A 23,092-nucleotide genomic window follows, 5' to 3' on the forward strand; every position below is an offset into this window, starting at 1 on the left:
TATTGGGGACTGGCTACACAGGCACTCTCTACCTACCATACACCAAAATTCCAAACTCCTGGAAGGAAAACAGGTGTTCAGGGGAAACCACATTGTTTTCACAAACAGTTGTGCCACCGTGAGCCATTCTTTCCAGTTAGGGAACTGTGGGAACCCCTCTGAAATTTAATTCACATTGCTGAACAAGGGCCCACATTGCAAGCAGGTCTTTCTAACAATAACAGTGTCAGGCCTCCTATGTTAATTGTCTTCTGCACCTTGATATCAGATAGAGTCGAGTCTAAATCAATAGCATTAAACAGAGCAAAGACACCTGGTTCAAACAATCACAATTTGTAATTAAAGTAACAGTTAAAATTTCTATGCACCAAATAGCACAGGAAACACTTTTACAAAGTAAAGAGATGCTCTGAAACATAAATGGAACATAAATAGAAACACTAGGGGTAGAAGATTTTTCAGTAGATCAACTGAAAAAAAAAAAGATATAGAAAAGCTAATCAAAGTTAACAGTGGGGAATGACAAATAACTATCAAAATGGAAAAAAATTAGATATTACTTTGCAGATATTACTCCAAGTAAATTTGAAAGCCTATATAAAATAGTTTTTACACAAACATGTTTACCTAAATCAGCAAGAGCAGAAATAGAAAACTAATATCCACAAAATGAAGTTATCAAATAAATGCCTTATAGAAAGTATCAGGTCCAAATGGTTTCAAAGGAGAATGTTATTAAATCTCCAAAGGCTTGAAATTCACAGTGCTACCTATTATATCTAGAATATTGAAAAAGCCTAGTAGGAGACACTTCACTCATAACAGCAACAAAGAAGGTGATATCATTAGGAGTGAATCCAATAAGAAATGTTAAGAACCTACATGAAGAAAACTTTTTTTTTAAATCTTCTGGAAGACACAAAAGTAAACTTGAACAGAAGTGCTTAAATGGGATTGACTCAACACAATAAAGATGTTCTTTCTCCTTAGATTAATTCATAAACTTAATACAATAACATACTGATAAGCATTCTCATGGAGCTAGACAAATTTTGCAGTAAAGCTGATAAGTAAGAATAGATATATAAGAATATCTTAATGCTGAGCAAAAGAAAAGCTATGAGGGGTACTATACTTACCAAATATTAAATATACAGTCTATACTCTTACAAGTGGACTACTGACACCTAAGTGTATAGGTATCAGTGGACTAGAATAGAAAGTTCAGAAATATATCCAAGTACACATAGAAATTCATTAAATGACAAATATAGTACCTCAAATCCCAGATACAAACCTGGACTTTTTCTTAAATGGAGGTGGGACAACAGAGTAGCCATGTGAACAAATATAAAATCAGATCTACATCCCATGTTATACATAAGAATACATGGACTGGGGAACTAAGTGTAAAATAAAACCATTCAACTACAAGAAGAAAACTTGGGCAAATTCTTCTATAATTTTGTTCATAAGAAAGGGATAACTGACTAGGACTCAAAAATCAGATGTAACAACAGAACAAATTGATAAATGCAATGACATAAAAATTAAAAAACTTGGCCAGCGCCGTGGCTTAACAGGCTAATCCTCCACCTTGCGGCGCCGGCACACCGGGTTCTAGTCCCGGTCAGGGCACCGATCCTGTCCCGGTTGCCCCTCTTCCAGGCCAGCTCTCTGCTGTAGCCAGGGAGTGCAGTGGAGGATGGCCCAAGTGCTTGGGCCCTGCACCCCATGGGAGACCAGGATAAGCACCTGGCTCCTGCCATCAGAACGGCTCGGTGCGCTGGCCGCAGCGCACCTACCACGGAGGCCATTGGAGGGTGAACCAACGGCAAAAAGGAAGACCTTTCTCTCTGTCTCCCTCTACTGTCCACTCTGCCTGTCAAAAAAAAAATTAAAAAACTTGTTCAAGGCAAAAGAATCATAAAATAAAAATACAATTATAACAGGAGAATCTATTTGCATCATATATCACAGCTAACAATATATCTAACAACATGAAGAGCTCCACAAGGGGAGAGAGGAACTCAAGGTGAGGGCAAGGATTTTATCAGGGCAAAGTATGGAGGACATTTTTGAATGAGAGACTGGCCAGTCAAGGATTTGATAGTAAGATTAAGTAAATGATTCTGTAGGCATGCTAAATAGTTTTGCCTTTTCCTAAAAGCATTTCAACTAAGACACAAAGTTTGCAGTTTGGAAAGTAATAGGCATTGCCTCTTTGCAATATGTTTACTAGTAATACTTAAGTTCACCATGAAACCAAAAAAAAAAAAAACCAAAAAACAAAAAATTACATATGTCCTTTCTTTCAGTTCTAAACAATTTGTCAAAAGTCAGATTTCAAGATGGATTTTTAAAATTTTCATAACAGTTTCTTCTTGAACATATTACCTGTTCCTTGACATCAAGAGTGGTATCTTTTCTCATGCATGTCTCCTAAGGTCAACGCATAACATACCACTGAGAACAGAGAAGCAGTGTGAATGTCTGTGTGTGTGTGTTAGTGCTAGTGAAGAGAATTCTATTCAAGAAAAATGAAATTTTTTTCTTGTTTATAATATTCAGGAAACTATTCAGGCAGCATTTGAATCTGCCTCCCTATATGCAGCTACATTTGAAAAATTTCAGATATTCTTCAAGGAAAATGAAAGTCTTGATTTACAAGCTCTTAAACTTCAGGAACCTGGTAAGTTTTTCATTTCACTTACATTCTCATTCCAGTAATGATTTTTGATGGATATGACAAGATTTGTAGACTTCTAAGTTCCTGTTTGGTGGGATTTGGTAGGCGAAATGAGTTGACCTGACAAACAGTTTATTAATTTCAAGGTTGTTTTTCATAAAATTATTTTTTTCCTTTATTTTACTCAGTGTTACTGTTCTATTTCAGGATAATATGAGAAGCAGTTCCCAGTTAATGGCTTATCTTCTGTATGAAGTTGTAGCAGGGCTAAGGCCTGTATAAGGGAAGAGTTGAAAGGAATGTATACAAATACCAATACCATTAAATAAGGTTTATTTAAATTTTCCTAGCACGGGAATTTGAGTTGCTCTTTTTTCCCAGGACCACATTGAGATGTGGTTGGTGTGAACCAACAACTCTGGGTCATGATATCAGACTCGGGTGAATTTATATCATTAGATTTATTATTCCTAACAAAAGAAAACAGTCTACAATATCCAAGTTTTCATTTGAGTGAAGTCTCTAGTCTCCCTGATTTCTCTTAACCTGGTTCTACCTGGGATTGCCAGTCTTGCAATCCTGGGGCCAGGTTCTCACAGGTATTAACTATTTACTGTTTAGGACCTTGGATATTGGCCTGGACTCAAACTCTGAATACCTCCTCTTTTTTTTTTTTTTTCAAAATTCTTATATAAGGTGAAAAAATATCATATATATATTTAATATATACAGATTTAGGAGCTTAGTGAATACCTCCTCTTTTAGAACTTCTGATGCTTCCTAAACCTCTTAATTGAACTGTTTCTTACAGGTTGATAGAAGGTAGCTTTGACCCTTGGATACCATATCTATCCTGTTTTCTTATACACTCAAACTACTATGACAGACCACATATTGTAGATCCTTTAAAAATGTCTTTTTAACTGAACTGTTAAGCAGACTATCCCCCTGTCTAGCCTCCATGGATGATCAGGGGAGGGGTTTTTATATTCTGACATAATCAATCATATTTCACCATCACATTCCTATAAATATCAACATTTACTAACAAGTTCTATGCCTACTAAGCACTTATGACATGATAGATGCTGCACTAAGTGATTTCCAGGCATTTCATATAATCATCACAATTCTACAGACATTATACAAATAAGGAAATGGAGATTCGTAAAGACAATAGTATCTTCAAGATTATGCAGCACTTTAGTAAGAAACCAGCTCCTGTGGCCTGTAACCCTGTGTACCTATTATACTTACTGCTTTCTTCTACCTCAAAAGAAGTGGGGGCGTATCTTATTTATCTTCTACCTTCTATACTCTTTTTTTCTCTTTGTCGATTAGAAAGAGCTGTTTTTAACCAGAGCTTTGATAAAAATGCATTTATGGATACTCAGGCTTCATTTGTTCCAGGTGGATTGGAGAAGGGGAAAAAATGTAAGCTAGAAGACTATCAAAATACAACTGCAGCCTATGCCAGAGCCAAACAGATAAACGACTTAACCATAATAAAGGGCGCAGGAAGGGCAGACAGGTGCTGAGCAGAGGAATGAAAATAATTTTTACCATATTCAGTCTCTTGTGTTTCAACTTTTTGTCTGTGAATATTCTCAAAATGCTTTCCTTTGTGGTATCTTGTGGACAAACTCTTAGATTTAGCCCAGCTTCACGCCAATCTAGCTAGAGAATCTTGTTCATTCCAGACTGTATCTTCTAATTATAAGTTATTGTCTATCATCTCTTAAAAAGGCACCAGGAAACATTTAATTGTAATATATTAGTTTATTATAAGAATGAAATGTTTCAAAGTGTTGTGAATTAACATTCTAAAACAAGGCACTCTGTGAATAATAACCTTATGAATACATGAATAAATTTATTAACATAATGATATTTAGTATACTGTATAGTCATTTAAAATCTAATATAATATCTTTTATGATTTATACTCATTATTTTATGTAGATGTTAAGTTCTTTAGTGATCAACTGGAAAAATATCACAGACAGCACAAGGATGCCGTAGCTCTAAGACCCACCAGAAATGTAGGATTGCTGCTCATTGACACGAAGCTGCTAAAGGAAAAGCTAATTCCATCACCTTTGCGATGCTTGGAGGTAACCATGAGCCAGAAAAAGCTTCAACCGTGGTCTCTACAGTTATTTTATGATTATTCCACCACAAAAGTATATATGTATTTATTTTCTAGTATTGAAAGTATTAAATTAACATAAGGCTACTGGATATCCTTGATTTCTAGAAAAAAAAAATCCCATATTCTCTCTGTACAAACACAGTGATCTTTCAGATGAGAAAGGAAGGGGACTGCAGGCCTCAGACTTGCCTCTTAACCTCCTTTTTGCTCTGTTGGGCCATTTTGAGGTTTCCTGCAAATGACATACCACTGTAACAGCTCTGTGTCCTCGTGGGAATGCTGGGTTATCTGGGAAACTGAAATCAAGCTCAGGGGATCATTTTCTGATACATGATTGTCCCTAAAGGTCTGGTTATTTTTATATGAGTTGTAGACATAGAGAAATTTCTGCAATAACTTGAAAAACCAACACAATAATCTCCTTTGGAGCCAGTATGTACCCATACATTCTCAAATGCTTCCAGAAAGACAATGGCATAGGATAGGGATTGAAAAAGTATAGACCACAAAGATAGTCAAGGCTGCCTCCTGTTTTATATACATAGTTTTATCGAAACACACCAAGACAACTTGTTTACATATTGTCTGTAGCTCTTTTATCACTATAAGAGCAGAGTTGAGGAATTGCAACTGATTCTATGTCTTAACAAATCTTAAATATTTGCTCTCTGGCTCTTAGAGGAAACCTTTGCTGCCCTTAGTACAGATGACAGAAGATAGAGCACTGTTTAGAAGAGTATAGACCTGAGTGATAGTATCTGTTCTGCCATTAATTAGTTGTGTAGCATTATTTTTTTTTCTAGAGTTTTGCTTCTTCATCTATTAAAAAAGAAAAAAAATGCCTATACTTAGAATAAATTCAACTCAATTTCAATAAACATTTTTGAGCACTACTATGTTCCAAATCAAAGAAAACTGAATTAAGCAGTCAGAAATTTCAGAGCCTCCTGCATCTGAAATGTCCAGAGCCTGGCTGAACATTAGGGACGTTTGATCTGATACCTCAGTGGTGTTACTAAGGATGCAATTTCTTCCATTCCCTTTGCTGAGGCTCCCAATGTGCCAGCTTCATCCTAAGAAAAGTCTTCCCTCAGAGTTTTGAAATAGAAGACAGAAGTTCCATGGGCTAATTATTTCCTTGCTAGTGTACAGAAAGAAAGAGAAGTTGCAGTTCTGAGTATACCTCTCTCAGCCATAAACAAAAATCTGATTGGATCAACTGAGGTCAGGAGCCTGCTCTAATTCCGTCTCTTAGACCAAAGGAGGCCATTCTCGAATCTGTGTAGTGATCAATCAGACTGCAGATTCCCATCTGGAAGCAGATGGCCATCACCCAACATGAAAGTCAAGAAATTAATCCTGGGGAGGGCAGCACAATGTTCCCCACGCAGGACACAAAGCAGAAAGCATATTTGCAAGATACCTGAGCAGTTAAGCTAAGTTTTTGATGAGCTGTGCAGCCGTTTTTGTTCCAGAAATGATCTTCAAAACCTGGATTTCCTATTGGCTTATTTGACTAACAGTAATTTAAAGAGAAAAAAAGTCCCTTTCTATACTGCTGCTTCCAATACCTGCTAGTTTAACACATGCCCAATTAAGATTTGTCTGAAACATACAATGAATTGGAAACGTTCAAGAATTTATGACTTACATTTTCTTTTTCTTAGGTGCTAAATTCTATGCTTCCTCGTTTAAGCAAGAAAAAAGTAGACGCCATTATTTCCGAGGCACAAGATGCAGAATATAAACTTGAGTTTGTCCCTACTACAACCATAGAATATGTTAATAGCTTAGTATTTCTTGATGAAATTCAGGAACGGGTGAGTTGATTATCTCATTTAACTAAATATTCCAGAACTTGTGGTTGGTCAGAAAGAAATATGACAAGAAAGAAGGAGAAATGAATGATCAAGAAACAGCTGTCAAAATATCAGGAACACATTCAAAGTAACTGGATATCCTAGATCACAGCAATTATGCCAGCTAACATTTACCAAAGTCTTACTAAAGGTCAGGCATTGTACTGTACTTTTCACATGTTTCACATTTCTAATCCTCCCAAAGACTCAAGGATAGATAATGTATTTTAAGATTTAGTTATTTATTGAAAGTGAGAGTTACAGAGAAAGAGAGAGAGAGATCTTGCACCTGCTGCTTCACTCCCCTAACTGCTGCAATAGCTAGGGCTAGCCAGGCCATAACCAGGAACTCTATCTGGGTCTCCCATATAAGTGGCAGGAGCCCAAGCACTTGAACCATCATCTTCGTTCTCCCAAGATGCATTAGTAGGAAGTTGGATACAAAGTGGAGTAGTCAGGGCCGGCGCTGTGGCACAGTGGGTTAACACCCTGTCTAGAGGCGCCGGCATCCCATATGGGCATTGGTTCGAGAACCGGTTGCTCCACTTCTGATCCAGCTCTCTGCTATGGCCTGGGAAGGCAGTAGGAGATGGCCCAAGTCCTTGGGCCTCTGCACCCGCGTGGGAGACCTGGAAGAAGCTCCTGGCTCCTGGCTTCAAATCAGCACAGCTCCGGCCATTACGGCCAATTGGGGAACAAACCATCAGATAGAAGATATCTCTCTCTCTCTCTCTCTCTCTCTCTCTCTCTCTCTCTCTCTCTCTCTCTCTCTGCCCTGCCTTCTCTCTGTGTGTAACTCTGACTTTCAAATAAATAAATAAATCTTAAAAAAAAAAGGTGGAATAGCCAAGATTCAAATGGGCACTCCAACATGGGATGCAGCTATCCCAAGTGGTTATTTAATCCACTGTACCACAACTGCCACCCCCAAGTATGGATCATTTTTATTCTCTTTCTGTGAATGAGCAACCAGAGACTAAAATAGGCCATGTTGCCCAGGTTCACAAATGTATGTGGTAGAGTTGGAATTTAAATTTGGGCCTCTGTGACCACAAAGCCAATATTTTCAACTATAGTTCATTGCAATTCTAACTTTTGATAAATGGCAACAGAATTGTAATCAAGATATTAGTCATAATAGAAGCCTTGACTTGTTTCTGAGTGCTAGTCATGAACTTTACTGTTAAGAATAAAAGCACCCCAACTCAAACTGGCTATAGTGCAGACAATGCAGTAGGGGGAAAAGTAGATTTATGAGACTCAAGTGAGGCAAATGAAGGAGTCAGTGTTCTCTGTTTCTCTCTCTCTCTCTCTCTCTCTCTCTCTCTGTCTCTGTCTCTGTCTCTCTGTCTCTCACACACACACACACACACACACTCCTTTATCTCCCTTGCTTCTTTCTCTCTGGACACCTGGTATCCTTCTCTCAGATCCTTCCCTGAGGTGGGCAATATAGCATCTGTCTTCAGTAGGCCATTTTTCATAAACTCACATTCATTTCAGTTTGGCACTTGAAATAGAATGCATTATTTTCTTAAATATCTGAAAATTGAAGAAATGTTATAAATTAAAATGAAAGAAGTCATTAACAAGTGGATCACTTGTTGTGTATTATTCACAGAATTACAAGGCTATTTTACATGCGTACAAAAGGAGCAGCTTTGTTTCTTATTTAGAAATCACTGACTTCTCAAAATGGCAAATGGCAGTGAGTTTCCTCATTGGTACTTGCATATCCCAAGGGTTATAAGATGCCCAGCATGTATTATTGTCTGCATTCACTAAACCTCATTGGACAAATAACTGAAATTCACTTAAGCTAGCTTAAGCCAAAATAGGGACCCTACTGCAGTGTGTAAGGGTGTTTTATGAGACTTCCCTTCAAGAACGTAACTACACTCAGGAACTGAGTGAAACCAGGAACAGGACAACTTTAGGAAACACAGATGTTCCTCTCGCTCCGTCTCTTCTCTCTGCATCTCTCTCCCTTGTCTGCTTCACTTCCCTTGCTCTGCAGCAAGTCTGGCCACCAGCAACTACCCAGGTTTAGCAAGTCAGAGTGAATGAGATTCTCTCTCTCCTCCAGTATCAATTCTAGGTGCCTGGTAAATGGATTCAGGGCTCAGCGAGCTAAGGTTGGCAGCTAGTTCTCTGAGAACCTCTCTGAGCTGTCTTCTCATGTCAGGGACCGGCTCTGCTTCCACGTGAAAGCAAGACACCTCTGCCAACAGCCGTGGTCTAGCTCTTCCGGTGTTCAGAATGATCCAGGCTGTCTTGGTCCCAGTTCATTGCTGCGTGGTTCAGCTTGTGGCCTGGAGGTTGGGTTGAGTAGTATGAACATGGTTCCTCCTTCTAGAAGCATATGGCAGAGTTGGGGGTTGGGGAGGTGCTAGAAAATTAGGAAAGACAAGAAATATACTGTTAAAAAAATATACTGTCCACTGGTGGTAAGACGTCAAAGTGAAACAGTTTTTATCATTAGAATATAATAAAATAATTTCTTAAAGGATGATGAAAAAGTCACCATAGAGCCGAGTTGTGAACCTACTCAGCGTGTAATGTAAAAATGACCCAGTCAGACGACAGGGGCAGCACTGGGACAATCGGTGCTCAGCCCCCAGGCATGGCCGCTCACATGTTACAACAGAGCCCCTCACAGCACACACTGGCCCTGCTTAATGCTGTTAGGGAATGAATGAGATGAAGAAGAGTAATTTGGAAGTGCACTACTAATTGTGTTCAGCCCTGACCAACTGACCTCACAGGCCTGCTTACCTGTGCTGGAGCAATGACAATATATGCCATTCACCAGGCTTCAGTCAGTTTGATTGTAACACTGAATGCACTTCCCGTTGTGCACTATCCACAGCTTGATGTTCATATTACACAGTGGCTGTCTTCCATGGGAAATAACTTAAAGGGTGTATTAGAGTTCTGTTCTATTTAACCAGTCAACGTTTCTATTTAGATTGAAAGCCTGGAAGATGAAGGGAATGTAGTGGTTCAGATGTACAAGCTTATTGAACAATATCAGGTACCCACACCTCCAGAAGACTTTGCTGTTTTTGCAACCATGAAACCATCCATTGTTGCTGTTCGGAATGCCATTGATAAATCAGTAGGCGACAGAGAAACAAGTATTAAGCAATTTTGCCTGCATCTAGGTAGAGATCTTGAAGACCTAAACAATGAAGTGAATGAAATAAAACTGCAAGCACAGGTAAGCTAAAAAAGTTTTTTTAAGTGTGTAAAGTTTGCTTATTGCATTTTCATCAAGATATAATTAACAAATAAAAATAGTATATATTGTCGAGACCAATATGATGTTTTGATTTATGTATGCATTGTGAAATGATTAATTAAACTAATTAATTTGGCCATCACCTTACATACTTATTTCTTATGGTGAGAACATTTAAGATATACTATTTAAACCATTTACAAGCTACATTTCATTTTAAACTAACTTAATATTTGTTTTTCATGGGTCCATTCTAACCAGTCAACATTGTATTAGAGCTACTATCTAAAATTAAAGTGTTTCTGAACCTCTCTCTCTAGTTATTGAATAAATTCCAGACCATCACAAGCAAAATATATTGTATTTATTATTTTAATATGTGTGTTTTTACAATTTCCTTGCACATTCTATAATTTTAAAATATATTGTATTTATTATTTTAAAGTATGTGTTTTTACAACTTCCTTGCACATTTTATAGCTATTGTCACAATTTTAAAGTTTGTTTATTATTTTAAAATTATTACTTTTGAGAAAGAGGCAGAATTTAAACTGATAAATGGTAGAGAGGAATATTTGGTTATCTTGCACCAATTTTTCTATAGAAAAGATAGAAGTTATTTTTAAGAATATAGAACAGACATCAATGTCAGGGTGATAATTCACTAAGGCATACCCAAAATATTATCTTGTAATGTTTCATTATTTCATGATTAACTTTGGCTAAAGCTTATCACAAAAGTATAAAACCATGTGAAGTTATAATCAAATAAAAAATTGGGGCCGGCACCGTGGCTCAACAGGCTAATCCTCCGCCTTGTGGCACCGGCACACCGAGTTCTAGTCCCGGTCGGGGCACCGATCCTGTCCCGGTTGCCCCTCTTCCGGGCCAGCTCTCTGCTGTGGCCAGGGAGTGCAGTGGAGGATGGCCCAAGTGCTTGGGCCCTGCACCCCATGGGAGACCAGGAGAAGCACCTGGCTCTTGCCATCGGATCAGCACGGTGCGCCGGCCGCAGCGCGCCTACTGCGGCGGCCGTTGGAGGGTGAACCAATGGCAAAAGGAAGACCTTTCTCTCTGTCTCTCTCTCTCTCACTCACTGTCCACTCTGCCTGTCAAAAAAAATAATAAATAAATAAAAAAATTTAAAAAAAATTGGGAAAAGGCCCATCAGCATAGGATTAAAGAAGAATTTTAAAGTACATCCGCTCAAAGGAACACAACACAGACATCTGTGAATTAACATGGACACATAAAACAGCTAACATTATGTGCTATTTGTCAGACGTAGTTCAAAGGACTTGACAATGTTTTTACTTTTGAACTGAGGTGCTTTTGTACTTTCTCACAGACCAAAGTTTCCATTCTGTGATAGCTGTGCAGCTCAGGGAGTTATTAGAAAATGAAAGTATCCGTGTATTTACTACTCGTGTCAAGAACTACATCATTGCTGTTACACTCACTGTCCCCTCCTAATTATTAATCTTTTCTTCCATTGTAAAGGTAGCAACTTGAATTCTAATGTCATGAATTAGTTTTGACTTAGTTGACAGAACTATGCCCTTTATGTCCCTGAGATTCATTTGTGTTTCTGTGTGTGGATCCACACAAAGCAACATGAATGAACCTTTATGTGATTCATTGATTTCACAATTTAATTATCAATTTCATGGTTGATGAACATTTGGAATTGTTTACAATTTTGAAAGTAAAGAATATCCTAAAACCATTCTTATTACATTTGCTGATTTTAATTTATTTAATTCTTAAAACATCCAGAGAGTTTTATTATTTACATTTTCCAGAGAAAGAAATTAAGGTACAGGGAGTTTAAATAGCTTGCCCAGATAATGCAGATAATAAATGGAGGAACCAGAATTCAAATATATGCAAACTGTTTCTAATAGTTAGTAACCTTCTATTAACTGCTGTACTGTGTACTTTTTTTTATTATTTATTCAAGAAGCAGATAAGACAGAGTTCTCATCTGTTGTTTCACTCCCAAAATGCCTGCAGATGCCAGAATTGAGCTGAAGCCAAAACTCTGAGCAGGAACTCAATCCAGGTCTCCCATGTGGGTAGCAGAAACCCATTCAATTTAGCCATCACCACTGCCTCCCAGTGTCTGCATAGCAGGAAGCTGGAGTCAGGATTGGAGCCATACATCCAGCCCAGGAACTCCTGTATGGAACATGAGGGTCTTAACTGCTAGGCCAAATACCACATCTCTTCCAGGTGCTGTGTTCTGCACATAGCAGACTATTAGGAAGTATGAGTAGTTATTCATGGTGTGCATAGAAGAGCATTAGAGAGAGAAGTGCCAGCATATGCTTTTTGCATAATGGTGCACTTTATACAGCATGATGCACACACACAGAGAGAATGATAGTATGGGTTGTCTCCAATGAATGCTTCTTCCATAGAGCATTTGAAATCAATTCACTGTCACTCATGGGCAGAGAACTATAACCTCATTGTATACACAAAGGTTGTTGTCAAGATCTCCTGCTGATGTGGAGAATTGCGGAGAAAACCTAAATGTGGCAATTGATGATAACGCAATGTGTTTTAATTTGAAATGTCTGTTTCAATTCCAAATCTAGATTCCCTATTGGACACTTCTTCAGCCTTGCCACCATCCTATCCCACCTCTTCCCCTATAAGGAGAAACTTATGTTTCCTCATGGTAGGCGGAGAGGAAGGGTATCTGGTCTTCACGTTATCTTTCAGATGGCAGGAACTTACAGTGCAGTTTGGCTTGATGGACGTGGTTGTTTCAGGCAGTGGTAGCTAAGGCTCCTTCCTGGGTTCTTTAGTACCATGCTAACCCCTAAGCTACACCCCATCATTTCTGCCATAGCCTACAGTCTCAAGTAATCTGGATTTCTTATCCTGACTTCAAATCCATTCTGGTTCACGATTTCTTGCAACAGTTTCTGTTACCAGATTCAAGACCTGTAAGAACTTCAGTGTCACCTACATTGCCATCAATCCATGAAGCACCAGAATGTCAACACAAGCCCTTCCACATAGACTCTTCCCTTAGCTTTTTCTAATTCAGAGCATTTTCTCATTTTGAATGCAGGGCCATGCTGAACAAGACATGGAACAACTGACCTACCCAAGCTGTGGCTATACTAATTCTAAGAATTCTTGCAATTTCCTCAGATTCTGCCTAACCTTCTTAACTATTTCTACTCTGCTCCTGAACTACTCCATTTCTATTAACTGGGGTTTAAACCCTAACAGGACATTAGTCTTCATTTTTGTTCACAGCAGCCAAACTGTGAATCAACAAAGGTATCCATCATCACATGAAAAAAAAATTGTATGTATGTGCATACGTACATATATGCACTTACAATGGAATATTACTCAGCTATAAAAATAATGAAATTCTACCAGTTGCAAAAAAAAAATGGACACAAGCGGCGAACATCATGTTGAGTGAAATAAGCTGAACACAGAAAGATAAATACTTCATACATATTCTCCCTTATATGTGGTAGCTAAAATCAAGAAATAAATAATAATTTAACAATGATAAAAGAACAAAATCAAAAAACAAAAACAGAAAGAGAAAGAAATGCCTGTGTGTTTCATATTGCTGCAAACAGTTTTGTCAAACTTAGTTTTTTCAAACCAGTGGTTAAGAATGTTATACAACTAGTTTTAATGAGCTGTAATTTTTTTAAAAAATGTTATTACCTATGGCTGAAATGGCCATATTTCCATTTGATTATTGTTTATAGCCCTTGCCTATATTCCTGCTAAACTAGAGCCTTTTAACTTTGTACTTGTTGAATTCTTCATTTGGTGAAGCATTAAGCCCTTGACTGTATTGTAAATTAAAAATGTGTAAATCAAAAACTGAGAGAGAGGGAGAAGGGAGAGGAAGGAAGGAAGGGAAGGAGGGAGGGAGGAGGGGGGTGGGAGGAAGAGAATATCATTTATCTTAGAATCATATCTATGAATGATATTGATCAGTTATCTTCATATTAAAATCATATCAACATCAAAAAATTAAAGTATCAGGTGATAAAATCAGAGGACTTTCTATTCCTTTATTATAAAGTGGAAAATTTTCCTTATATCCTCTTTGATCTCGTTCTTGTTACATTCACCTCTGCTTTCCCAAAATCATTTTGGTTGAAGAAATGTAGAAAATGTAAGCAGATGAAGGAGAATACGTTAGCTACTATTTAAAAACAGTTACCCTCATGGAAATTCTTTATACACTTCTGTACTTTTTTACAACATATATGTATCAATTTAAAATTTGGAAAAGCAACATTTTTTAACATAGTTCCCAATAGTCAGAGAAAAAAGAGAATTAGACAAAAATCTGTTTTGAAAATGTTTATAATTCATTTAATATAATTGGTCTTCATCATAAAATAGGAATGACTAACCGGAAACTTCTTTATTTTATAGGATCCACAGATTTTGGATATTAATGCTGACCAAGACAAAATAAAGGTGACACTGAATGAGCTCCAGGTCATTCTAGATGATCTTCAAAAACGTGCATTTCAATATAAATCCTATCAGAAGAATTTTAAGGTAATGTCAGTTCTGCCTGTCTGTTTTTAAAATGTGGGTTTAAGCTCATGAATTTTCAATGTGATCATAAACTTTCAGTGTTTGGGCAACTATGTACTAGTCAGTGTGCTATACGTAGTCTCAAATACCAAATGTGCTCCCTGCATTCAAATGCTTAAAAGATTAGTACACAGGAGAGACAAAATATCTTTCATACTAAGAAGTACCATATGGTTTCTCTGATCTGTGTTAACTAAAAGAGTACTTAATATGTAATCGATAGGAGCAAAACTGACACTTTGATGCCATGATTTTGAATAGCCCTTGTCTTGACTGTTGAGGAACAATGTTTTTATTTGTTTGGTTTTGTTCTTTTCTTCTTGTTTTTTTTTTTGTTTGTTTGTTTTTTGTTTTTTTGTTTTGTTTGTTTTGCTTCATACTGATCAGCGAACTCTCTACTTAGTGTAGGGTTAATCTTATAAGTATAAAAATTAACTGAAAACTAATCTTTGTAGGCCGGCGCTGTGGCTCAACAGGCTAATCCTCCACTTAGCGGCGCCAGCACACTGGGTTCTAGTCCCGGTTGGGACACCAGATTCTGTCCCGGTTGCCCCTCTTCCAGGCCAGCTCTCTGCTGTGGCCCGGGAGTGCAGTGGAGGATGGCCCAAGTGATTGGGCCCTGCACCCCATGGGAGACCAGGAAAAGCACCTGGCTCCTGCCTTGGGATCAGCGCGGTGCGCTGGCCACAGCGCGCCAGCTGCGGCGGCCGTTGGAGGGTGAACCAATGGCAAAGGAAGACCTTTCTCTCTGTCTCTCTCACTGTCCACTCTGCCTGTCAAAAATTTAAAAAAAAATTTTAAAAAAACTAATCTTTGTAAAAAAAAAAAAGAATGGGAAAGGAAGAGGGAGGAGGGGCAGGAGTATGGGTGGGAGGGAGAAAAGGAGGGAGAAGAATCATCACATTCCCAAATTTGTATTTATTAAATTCATGAAGTTGTATTCCTGAAACAAAATTTTAAAAATGTATTGAACAAAAGATATCATTGATAGCCTTCAGAGCCTACCCAGACCCATCACAACTCTGTATTATTACTTTCTTGGTCTTGAGTTTTTCTCATCTGTAGATCAAGATGATAACTATTTTTTCCTGACTCACAGTGTGGTGATTTTCAAGTGATAGGATGGATGTGATAGTTTTATTAAACTGTAAAACCTTCTATGGCCCCATTAACATATTCACTTATTAATTCCTTAACTTTAATTAGAAACAGCATTGGAAAAAATAATAAATGTGACTTTTGTAGCTGTGGAAAAAAAAGTAATTGTGAGTTATGAAAAAACTTTCAGACCAGAAACTATAGTTTCTATAGTAAAATGTATATGTGTTTTTTAATGTGACCAATTAAAATCTTTCTGTCCTTCCTTGAGTAAGATTCAAGCTTTTTTTACATCCAATATGTATGTTATGATTCCATGAACATGGCGTGATTTGCCCAGATTTCATGTGCCAATATGGTGAAACGATAAATCCTCAGCTCAGCAGGAATCAAATGGGTCCAACAGGATAGGTTTGAAAAGCTAAAAGATGTTTATCAAAGGAGAGAAAAGGGATGCAGGTGCTTTGAACTGCTTTTCCAGTGACCAGTAAGAAAATATTGCTGTGGTCAAAAGCAGAGGGGCACCAGCAATGAAAAAGGTGCTGCCCACCTCTCAAAAGTCCTGGAGGGGTGTGTCTCTACCTCACATGGGAATGCGCCTGTCTCTTCAAGATCTGCATGTGAGTGGCCAGAGCATTATCTAATGCGCTATCCACTCCAGAGGCCAGGGCTCGGTAGAGCAATCTGAAAAATAATGAGTTCAGTACCAAAGAAGCTGGTGTATAACTTGTGACAGGAGGTTTGGGCATGAGAGAACTAGAGTTAAAAGCTTTTCTGGGTTAACTGATCTACATGATAGGTATGTAGTACTACAAGATATAAATAGTAGCAAGGGGAGAGGATTGTGGGGGAAACACTGTTGAGAAGCTCTAACAGGTAGATACTCTTTGAGTCAGGAAGAATAACATTGGTGTTGTCAGCAAGATGGCAGATTGTGAAGCCCTACTTCCTCTTCACCCCCAGTCACACTGATTCAACAACACATGAACCAGTTTCCCTTGTGAGACATACAGAGAGGCCAGTTGAGAGTCTCCTGTTTCCAGGGCAAATGTGAAGCCACCTGCAGTAAAGCCACTAGGATAACCCATGCTACCCATTCACTGTAGTCCCTAGCCCTAGCACAGTAACACACAATTCTGAGGAACCACAGACTTTTACTGTTAGGGGAAGACAGCGTTCTGACTTTTCAGAGAAACTGATTTTTGTCTTGCCTGAATCACAGCATGGGCAGGAAAGTATCCCAGATGGAGAACCACTTTGAGTTTGGACTAGTACACACCAGTGGCTATAGCGCCACCCCATGCCTCAGCACAGAAGTGACTAAAACTCCCAAACCCCAGCTTCTCTGTGGACAGGGAGGGAGAGAGCTGGAGCTTCTGTTCAGTTTTCTAGGAGGCGAGCTGCTCTTGGGACCAGCTTCTATATTGCCTGTCTCAGAGTCCTGACAAGACCCAATATACTCTAGATGCCTAGAAGATACTAAGAACAAGGGCAGTGGTTTAACTGACACAAACTCACTGCCAGAGCCCCTTTCCATACATGACTTAAAAAGGCAATGTATATAATGGTAGAAAATGTTTGGAAACTACATATTTGATAAGAAGTTATTATCAAAAATATATAAGGTACTCCTACACCACAAATAACAAAATATCAAGTGGCCCAATTTTAAAATGGGCAAAACACTTGAATAGACACTTCTCCAAAGAAAAGGCACAAATAGCCATAGGTACATGCAAAGATGCTCAATATGATTAATCATAAGGAAAATAAAAATGAAAACCACAGTAAAGTATCAAATCATACCTGTTAGGATAATAATTATCAAAGAAACAAAGTAAATAACAGATGTTGGCAAGGATGTGGCTAAATTAGAACCTTTATACTGTTGGTGGGGGTGTGAAATGGTGCCATTGCTAGGGAAAACAGTAGGGTGTTTCCTCAAAAATTCAAAAATAGAACTACCATATGAATCTGCAGTCTGGCTTCTGATCATATATCCAAAAGAATTGAAATCAGGATCTTGAAGAGATACTTGCACTCCTATGTTCATTTCAGCATTAATCACAATAGCCAAGATCCGGAAACAACATTCTCCATCAACCAGTAAATGGATAAAGAAAATATAGTATATACATATAAGGAGTATTAGTCAACCTTTAAAAAGAAGGAAATCCTGTCATGCTACAAAATGGTTGAAACCGGAGCACATTATGCTGAGTGAAATAAGACAGTCATGGGGATAAATACTACATGATCCAACTTACATATCTCAAGTAGTCAAATTCATAGGATCAGAAAGTAGAATAGTGGCTATCAGAGGGCAGGGGAAAGAGGATTGAGTATGCTGTTCAATGGATATAAAATTTCAGTAATAAAAAATGAAAAATTAGGAGATCTAATATAATTATTAAGATTGTTATAGTTAACAATACTGTAGGTGCAGGCATTTGGCACAGCAGTTAAGACCCTACTTGAGCCTCCCATATCAGTGTGCCTGGTTCAAGTCCCGGTTCTTCTTCTGAATCCAGCTTCCTGCTATTGCATACCCTAGGAAGGCAACAGATAGTAGCTCAAGTACTTGGGTCCCTGTTACCCATGTGGAAGATCCTGGCTGCTGGCCTCAACCTGTCCCAACCCTGGCTGTTATAGGCACTTAGGGAGTGAACCAGTGGGTCTGTCTTTCCATCTCTCTGCTTTTCAAATAAAATAAAGATAAATATTTAATTAATTAAAACAATGCTGTAGTTTACAGTTAAAAAAATCTCTATGTTTTATATGCTTTTATAATGATATAAGTAAAGGGGAAGGCATAAATTTAAAAATAATTTTTAAACAAACCAGAGCCTAAAATGGAAGACTATCTCCATCCTTCAACTCTTCATGTTTATACTGATGAGTTGCCTGTGATCTATCCTTCTTTCTTTGCTCTCAGTCATTTGGGGACTAGAAATGAAAGTCTACTGATTTAGGTTGCAGGAAATCATTTCCAGCCCTTGATGGAAGGCAAGGTTAAATCCCAGTGTCAAAGCCCTAGTTTATCAAATGGCCCAATACTAACTCACTAGCTCACTAGAGGTTTCCCCACCTCCAAGCCTAAACAATCTCAGAGCTTTTCTTATGGAAACAAATCCTTTAGATTTCCTTGTACCCTTCCTCTTCATAGGGTTGATGATACAGTCCTTGAAGTTAGAAAGAAGCAAGAAACCAGGATGTCCTTTCCATCTTAAACCTTGCATTCTCTCTCACCAGAGACCTCTTCTGTCATTTAAGTACATCTAAGAACCAACTTCTCATCAATAATTAGAGAAGCCCTAAAGTATCTCCAAAATCATTTGTTTGCCCAAAAGTCAGGCATGTTAAGTGCATATGTGGTCCAATTCAATGAAGAATTCCCATGGTATTCCTATATTATTCATATTCTTGGAGATTTAAGCTCTAAAAAATATAAGTTTTATTTTTGTTCTCAAGTGGAAATTGTAATATACATGGGGTATCATGGGTTTTTTCATTTGTTTCTCTCTTCTTCTTTTCCCTTTTAAGAGCCACATTCTGCCAAGTAGTCAGTGTATCAGAAACTCTTAGTAAGAGGATGACATAAGATCTTTTAATCTGAAAACTAAGTAGTGCATTTTATTTACTATATTTTTAAAGGTAGAAGTATCCAAATTTGATGCTTTGGAAGAAGTTAGCGCTGAACTGAAGCTCAAACAATTGCTCTGGGATTCTTTCTCTGAATGGGACAAACTCCAGCAAGACTGGTTGAAGGTAGAAAAGAAGCTCTCATTCTTAAGTTTTTTTTAATTAAATTTAAAATACTAATAATGTGAACTATTATTTTAAACAAATCAGGGTATTTTTAATGTCAATAAAATGTACAGTGACAGTTGTATGGGGATTTTTAACAACTTCCAGTAAAATGCACAAAACTCCTTCTGTCATTATATACTATAGAGCAGAAAATACTCTTGTAAGTGCTCCATTTAAGAAGGCTAAATGACAGAAGTATCAAAGGACCTCACTGTATGACATTTAACTACCATAAGGTTTCTAAATACAGTCTTGTCATGGTGCACAGTATTCTTGAGAACTGTAGAAATTTATGATCTACATACTTTAATTTTTCTCTTATATTAGCTTTATGTTCTTCTTGTCCTCCAGAAAAGGAAACCATTTTGTTCATTGTGATAGAACAGAATTAAAGTGATAAGATCTAAGATCTTCCTTCGAGAGCTCAACAGTAGTTAAGGAGCCAAATACCAATATCAAGTATTGTATATCAAGCCAAGTACCAACTCAAGTACCCAAAGTTTTGTTTCTAGGGTACCATTACATGCATACCTTAACAAGGATCAGCCATCTAGTTGGCAAAATAGATGGCCACCTATACTGACAAGTGTGATATGGACATATTGGAAGCACCATTGATTTCATAAATACCCCTCCACACTTTTCATTCATACTACCTTTGCTGATGCCTGTGATTAGAAGTCACATGTCTTAGAAAAAAAAAAAAAAAAACAATGGTGCAGGAAATGTTTCCCAGGTAATGTAATAAGTGCTGAAAGAATCAATAAAGAATAAGCAGGACAAAGTCCAAACTCTCACAGAACTTAGCTTTTTGTGGAGGAAGCAGAAAACAAACAATATATACTATAATATCAGACAGAATTTTACACATTTTCCTATTATTTATTTATTATAAAAATACTCTTGAGAAGAAGGACACTCAAAGAATTTTCTAACTGCGTCACAGATTAGAGCAGTAACTTCCAAAGTAGGTTGCATTTAACCTAAGAAACACAAGAAAATTCATCAGAGGGCAGAACAAACATATTGAATCTATAGAAACATAGAAATATGAAGATTTAACAATTTTTTATTACTCTCCATAAGACCAACTGACATGTCAAATGAATACACAATCAAATAATGGGAGACTACCAGGTAAGAAATGTCTGGTTAGCAATGGTAAAAATTAACTATTTGTCTCCCTAGAAGACTTTGCAAGTATTGGTCCTCACTTAATAATATATGGAATATAAGATCACAAAAGGAATGTCTGGTGTATTATTAGCCATTTTAATAAATAAAGCCATTTCCAAAAGTTCTGAGTTGATTTAGATTAACAATTTAACTACTAAGAAAATTCAAGTAAAGTAAAATATTTATTTACTTTGTCAAGCTTGCCTTTTGTTATATATTTTCATTTCCTCTTTTTTAATGTTTTTTTTTTTAATTTTCATAGTCCAGATTTGACTGCCTGGATCCAGAAATGCTAAATAGTCAGGTATCTAAATATGCCAAATTTGTGACTCAGCTGGAGAAAGGCTTGCCACCCAACAACGTAGTGCCCCTGCTCAAAAATAAGGTGGAAAAAATGAAAGAAAAGGTAAGTTTGGTGAAATTATTTCTCAAACTCCAAGACAGTTGGTTATTGGTTGTTGGTATCGAGACCACAGTCAGGAATTATTCCCTGATTAAGTTATTTAGCTTTGTAGAGAGGAGAAAGAACAGTCAAGTTTATTTTTCTCAAAGCCTACAAACTACCTTGCTGTTTTCAGCTGGCCAAATCATGAAATGAATGCCTTGGTTAGAGGCATATTCAGAATAAGTTTCTCAGGTGATGAGGGAAATAGTACAGGAATAGGTTACAATTGAGCCAAGACGCTGATCCACTCAGTTCTAGACAGCCAGATGAGCCCAGGGGCAGACTTGTCCATTTGGGGAACCATACAACTATAACATTTTCCAGTTGTGCTGTGATGTGAAGAAACTTGGGAATCTGGGCCATCCCTTTGAAACCACCACCTCTAGGCCAGTGCTTAAAATGGATATGAAAAGGGAAATTATTTTATCCTTTTAAACAGTTTTGATTTTAAAAAGATGAGATGAAGGACTAAAAGAAGACATAGGAAGGAAGAGTAAGCAAAACTTCAGGCACAAGGATTGGGTAATTTTTCACCTTGCCAAGAGTCTTTTTGCACAGTTTTCCCCTTTTAGTTTATAATATCTAGATGAAACACTTTCCCAAAGTTACATAGTCAACCTCTTTCCTCCCCATTGCCTGTCATGTGATTATGTCAGACAACTGTAAAAAGAAATTCATTTGTCACAATCTGCATTCATTCCATTTTGGGTTCCTTCAAAATCCTATGTTATTTTCTTAAAATCTGGACTTAGTAAAAGTCATTGCTTGTGGTATACAGTTCTGTAGATTTTTACAAATCGCTTGAGTTATGTAGCCAACATAACTGTATATCCAGAAAAATTTAATCAACCTCCAGATTCTCTAGTGTTGTTCCTTTGTAGACAGATCTTCCCTCCAAAAGTACCTCAGATAATCAGTGATTGGATTTTGGTCCCTACTATTTTGCCTGTAATAATATTATAAAAATGTTGTAATATAATATGCAACCTTTTGGTTCTAGCTTCATTTAGTTAGCAAAATGTGTTTAAGATCACTCCATGAAATTGTATCCAGAATCTATAACATACTCTTATAACTCAAAATAAAAAGATAAGTAGCTCTTTAAAATGCACAAAGGAGGCAGGCTCTGTGGTGCAGTATGTTGATCCTCTGCCTATGGCGCCTGCATCCCATATGGGCGCTGGTTCATGTGTCCCGGCTACTCCTCTTCCAATCCAGCTCTCTGCTATGGCCCGGGAGTGCAGTGGAGGATGGCCCAAGTGCTTGGGCCCTGCACCTGCATGGGAGACCTGGAATAATCTCCTGGCTCCTGGGTTTGGAGAGGCCCAGCTCCAGCATTTGCAGCCATTTGCGGAGGGAGCCAGCGGAAGGAAGAGCTTTCTCTCACTGTCTGTAATTCTGTCAAATAAATAAATATTTTTTAAAAAGAATTACTCCTTAAAAATGCAAAAAGAACTTAAATAGACATTTCCTTCAAAGAAAACTTATGAAAAGAAGCTACACATTGTTAGTTATTAAGGAAATGCAAAGCAAAACTGCCATTAGATGCTACTTCATACCCACCAGGATGGAAAAGATAAAAAAGACAGATTGTAAAGTAAGTGTTGGCAGATATATAGAGAAACTGAAACCCTCTGATGTTGCTAGGGGGATGGTAATATGGTGGGGCCATTTTTGGAAACAGTTTGGCAATTTCTCAAAATATCAAACACAAAGTTACCATATTACCAAGTAATTCCACTCCTGGATACATACATAAGAGAATTTAAACATATATCCACACCACATGAAAACTTCTACACAAGTATTCATGGCTGATTTATAATATCCCAAAGTGGAAAAACCCAAATGTCTTTCAGCTAATTAAGAAACAAAATGTGGTATATCCGTACAATAGAATATTATTCAGCAGTTTAAAAAAAGGAATAAAATACAGATGTGTGTTAAAGCAAAGGTGCACCTTGAAAATATGCTAGGTAAAAGAAGTCAGTCACAACAATACTACGTGGTATATTATGTCATT

General features: G+C 37.5%; 1 protein-coding gene across 1 annotated transcript in view; it reads left to right on the top strand.

The window, feature by feature from the left end:
* Positions 1-23,092, top strand: part of DNAH6 (dynein axonemal heavy chain 6) — a 287,841-nt gene that overhangs the window by 74,685 nt on the left and 190,064 nt on the right. Inside the window, exons 11-17 of the mRNA XM_062208725.1 lie at positions 2,572-2,692; positions 4,652-4,803; positions 6,509-6,661; positions 9,669-9,920; positions 14,373-14,501; positions 19,293-19,406; positions 20,887-21,030. Coding sequence (XP_062064709.1) covers positions 2,572-2,692; positions 4,652-4,803; positions 6,509-6,661; positions 9,669-9,920; positions 14,373-14,501; positions 19,293-19,406; positions 20,887-21,030 — 1,065 coding nt within the window. The remainder of the gene's footprint in view (positions 1-2,571; positions 2,693-4,651; positions 4,804-6,508; positions 6,662-9,668; positions 9,921-14,372; positions 14,502-19,292; positions 19,407-20,886; positions 21,031-23,092) is intronic.

The sequence above is a fragment of the Lepus europaeus genome, chromosome 13, assembly GCF_033115175.1.
Source record: "Lepus europaeus isolate LE1 chromosome 13, mLepTim1.pri, whole genome shotgun sequence".
NCBI classification, from domain to species: domain Eukaryota; kingdom Metazoa; phylum Chordata; class Mammalia; order Lagomorpha; family Leporidae; genus Lepus; species Lepus europaeus.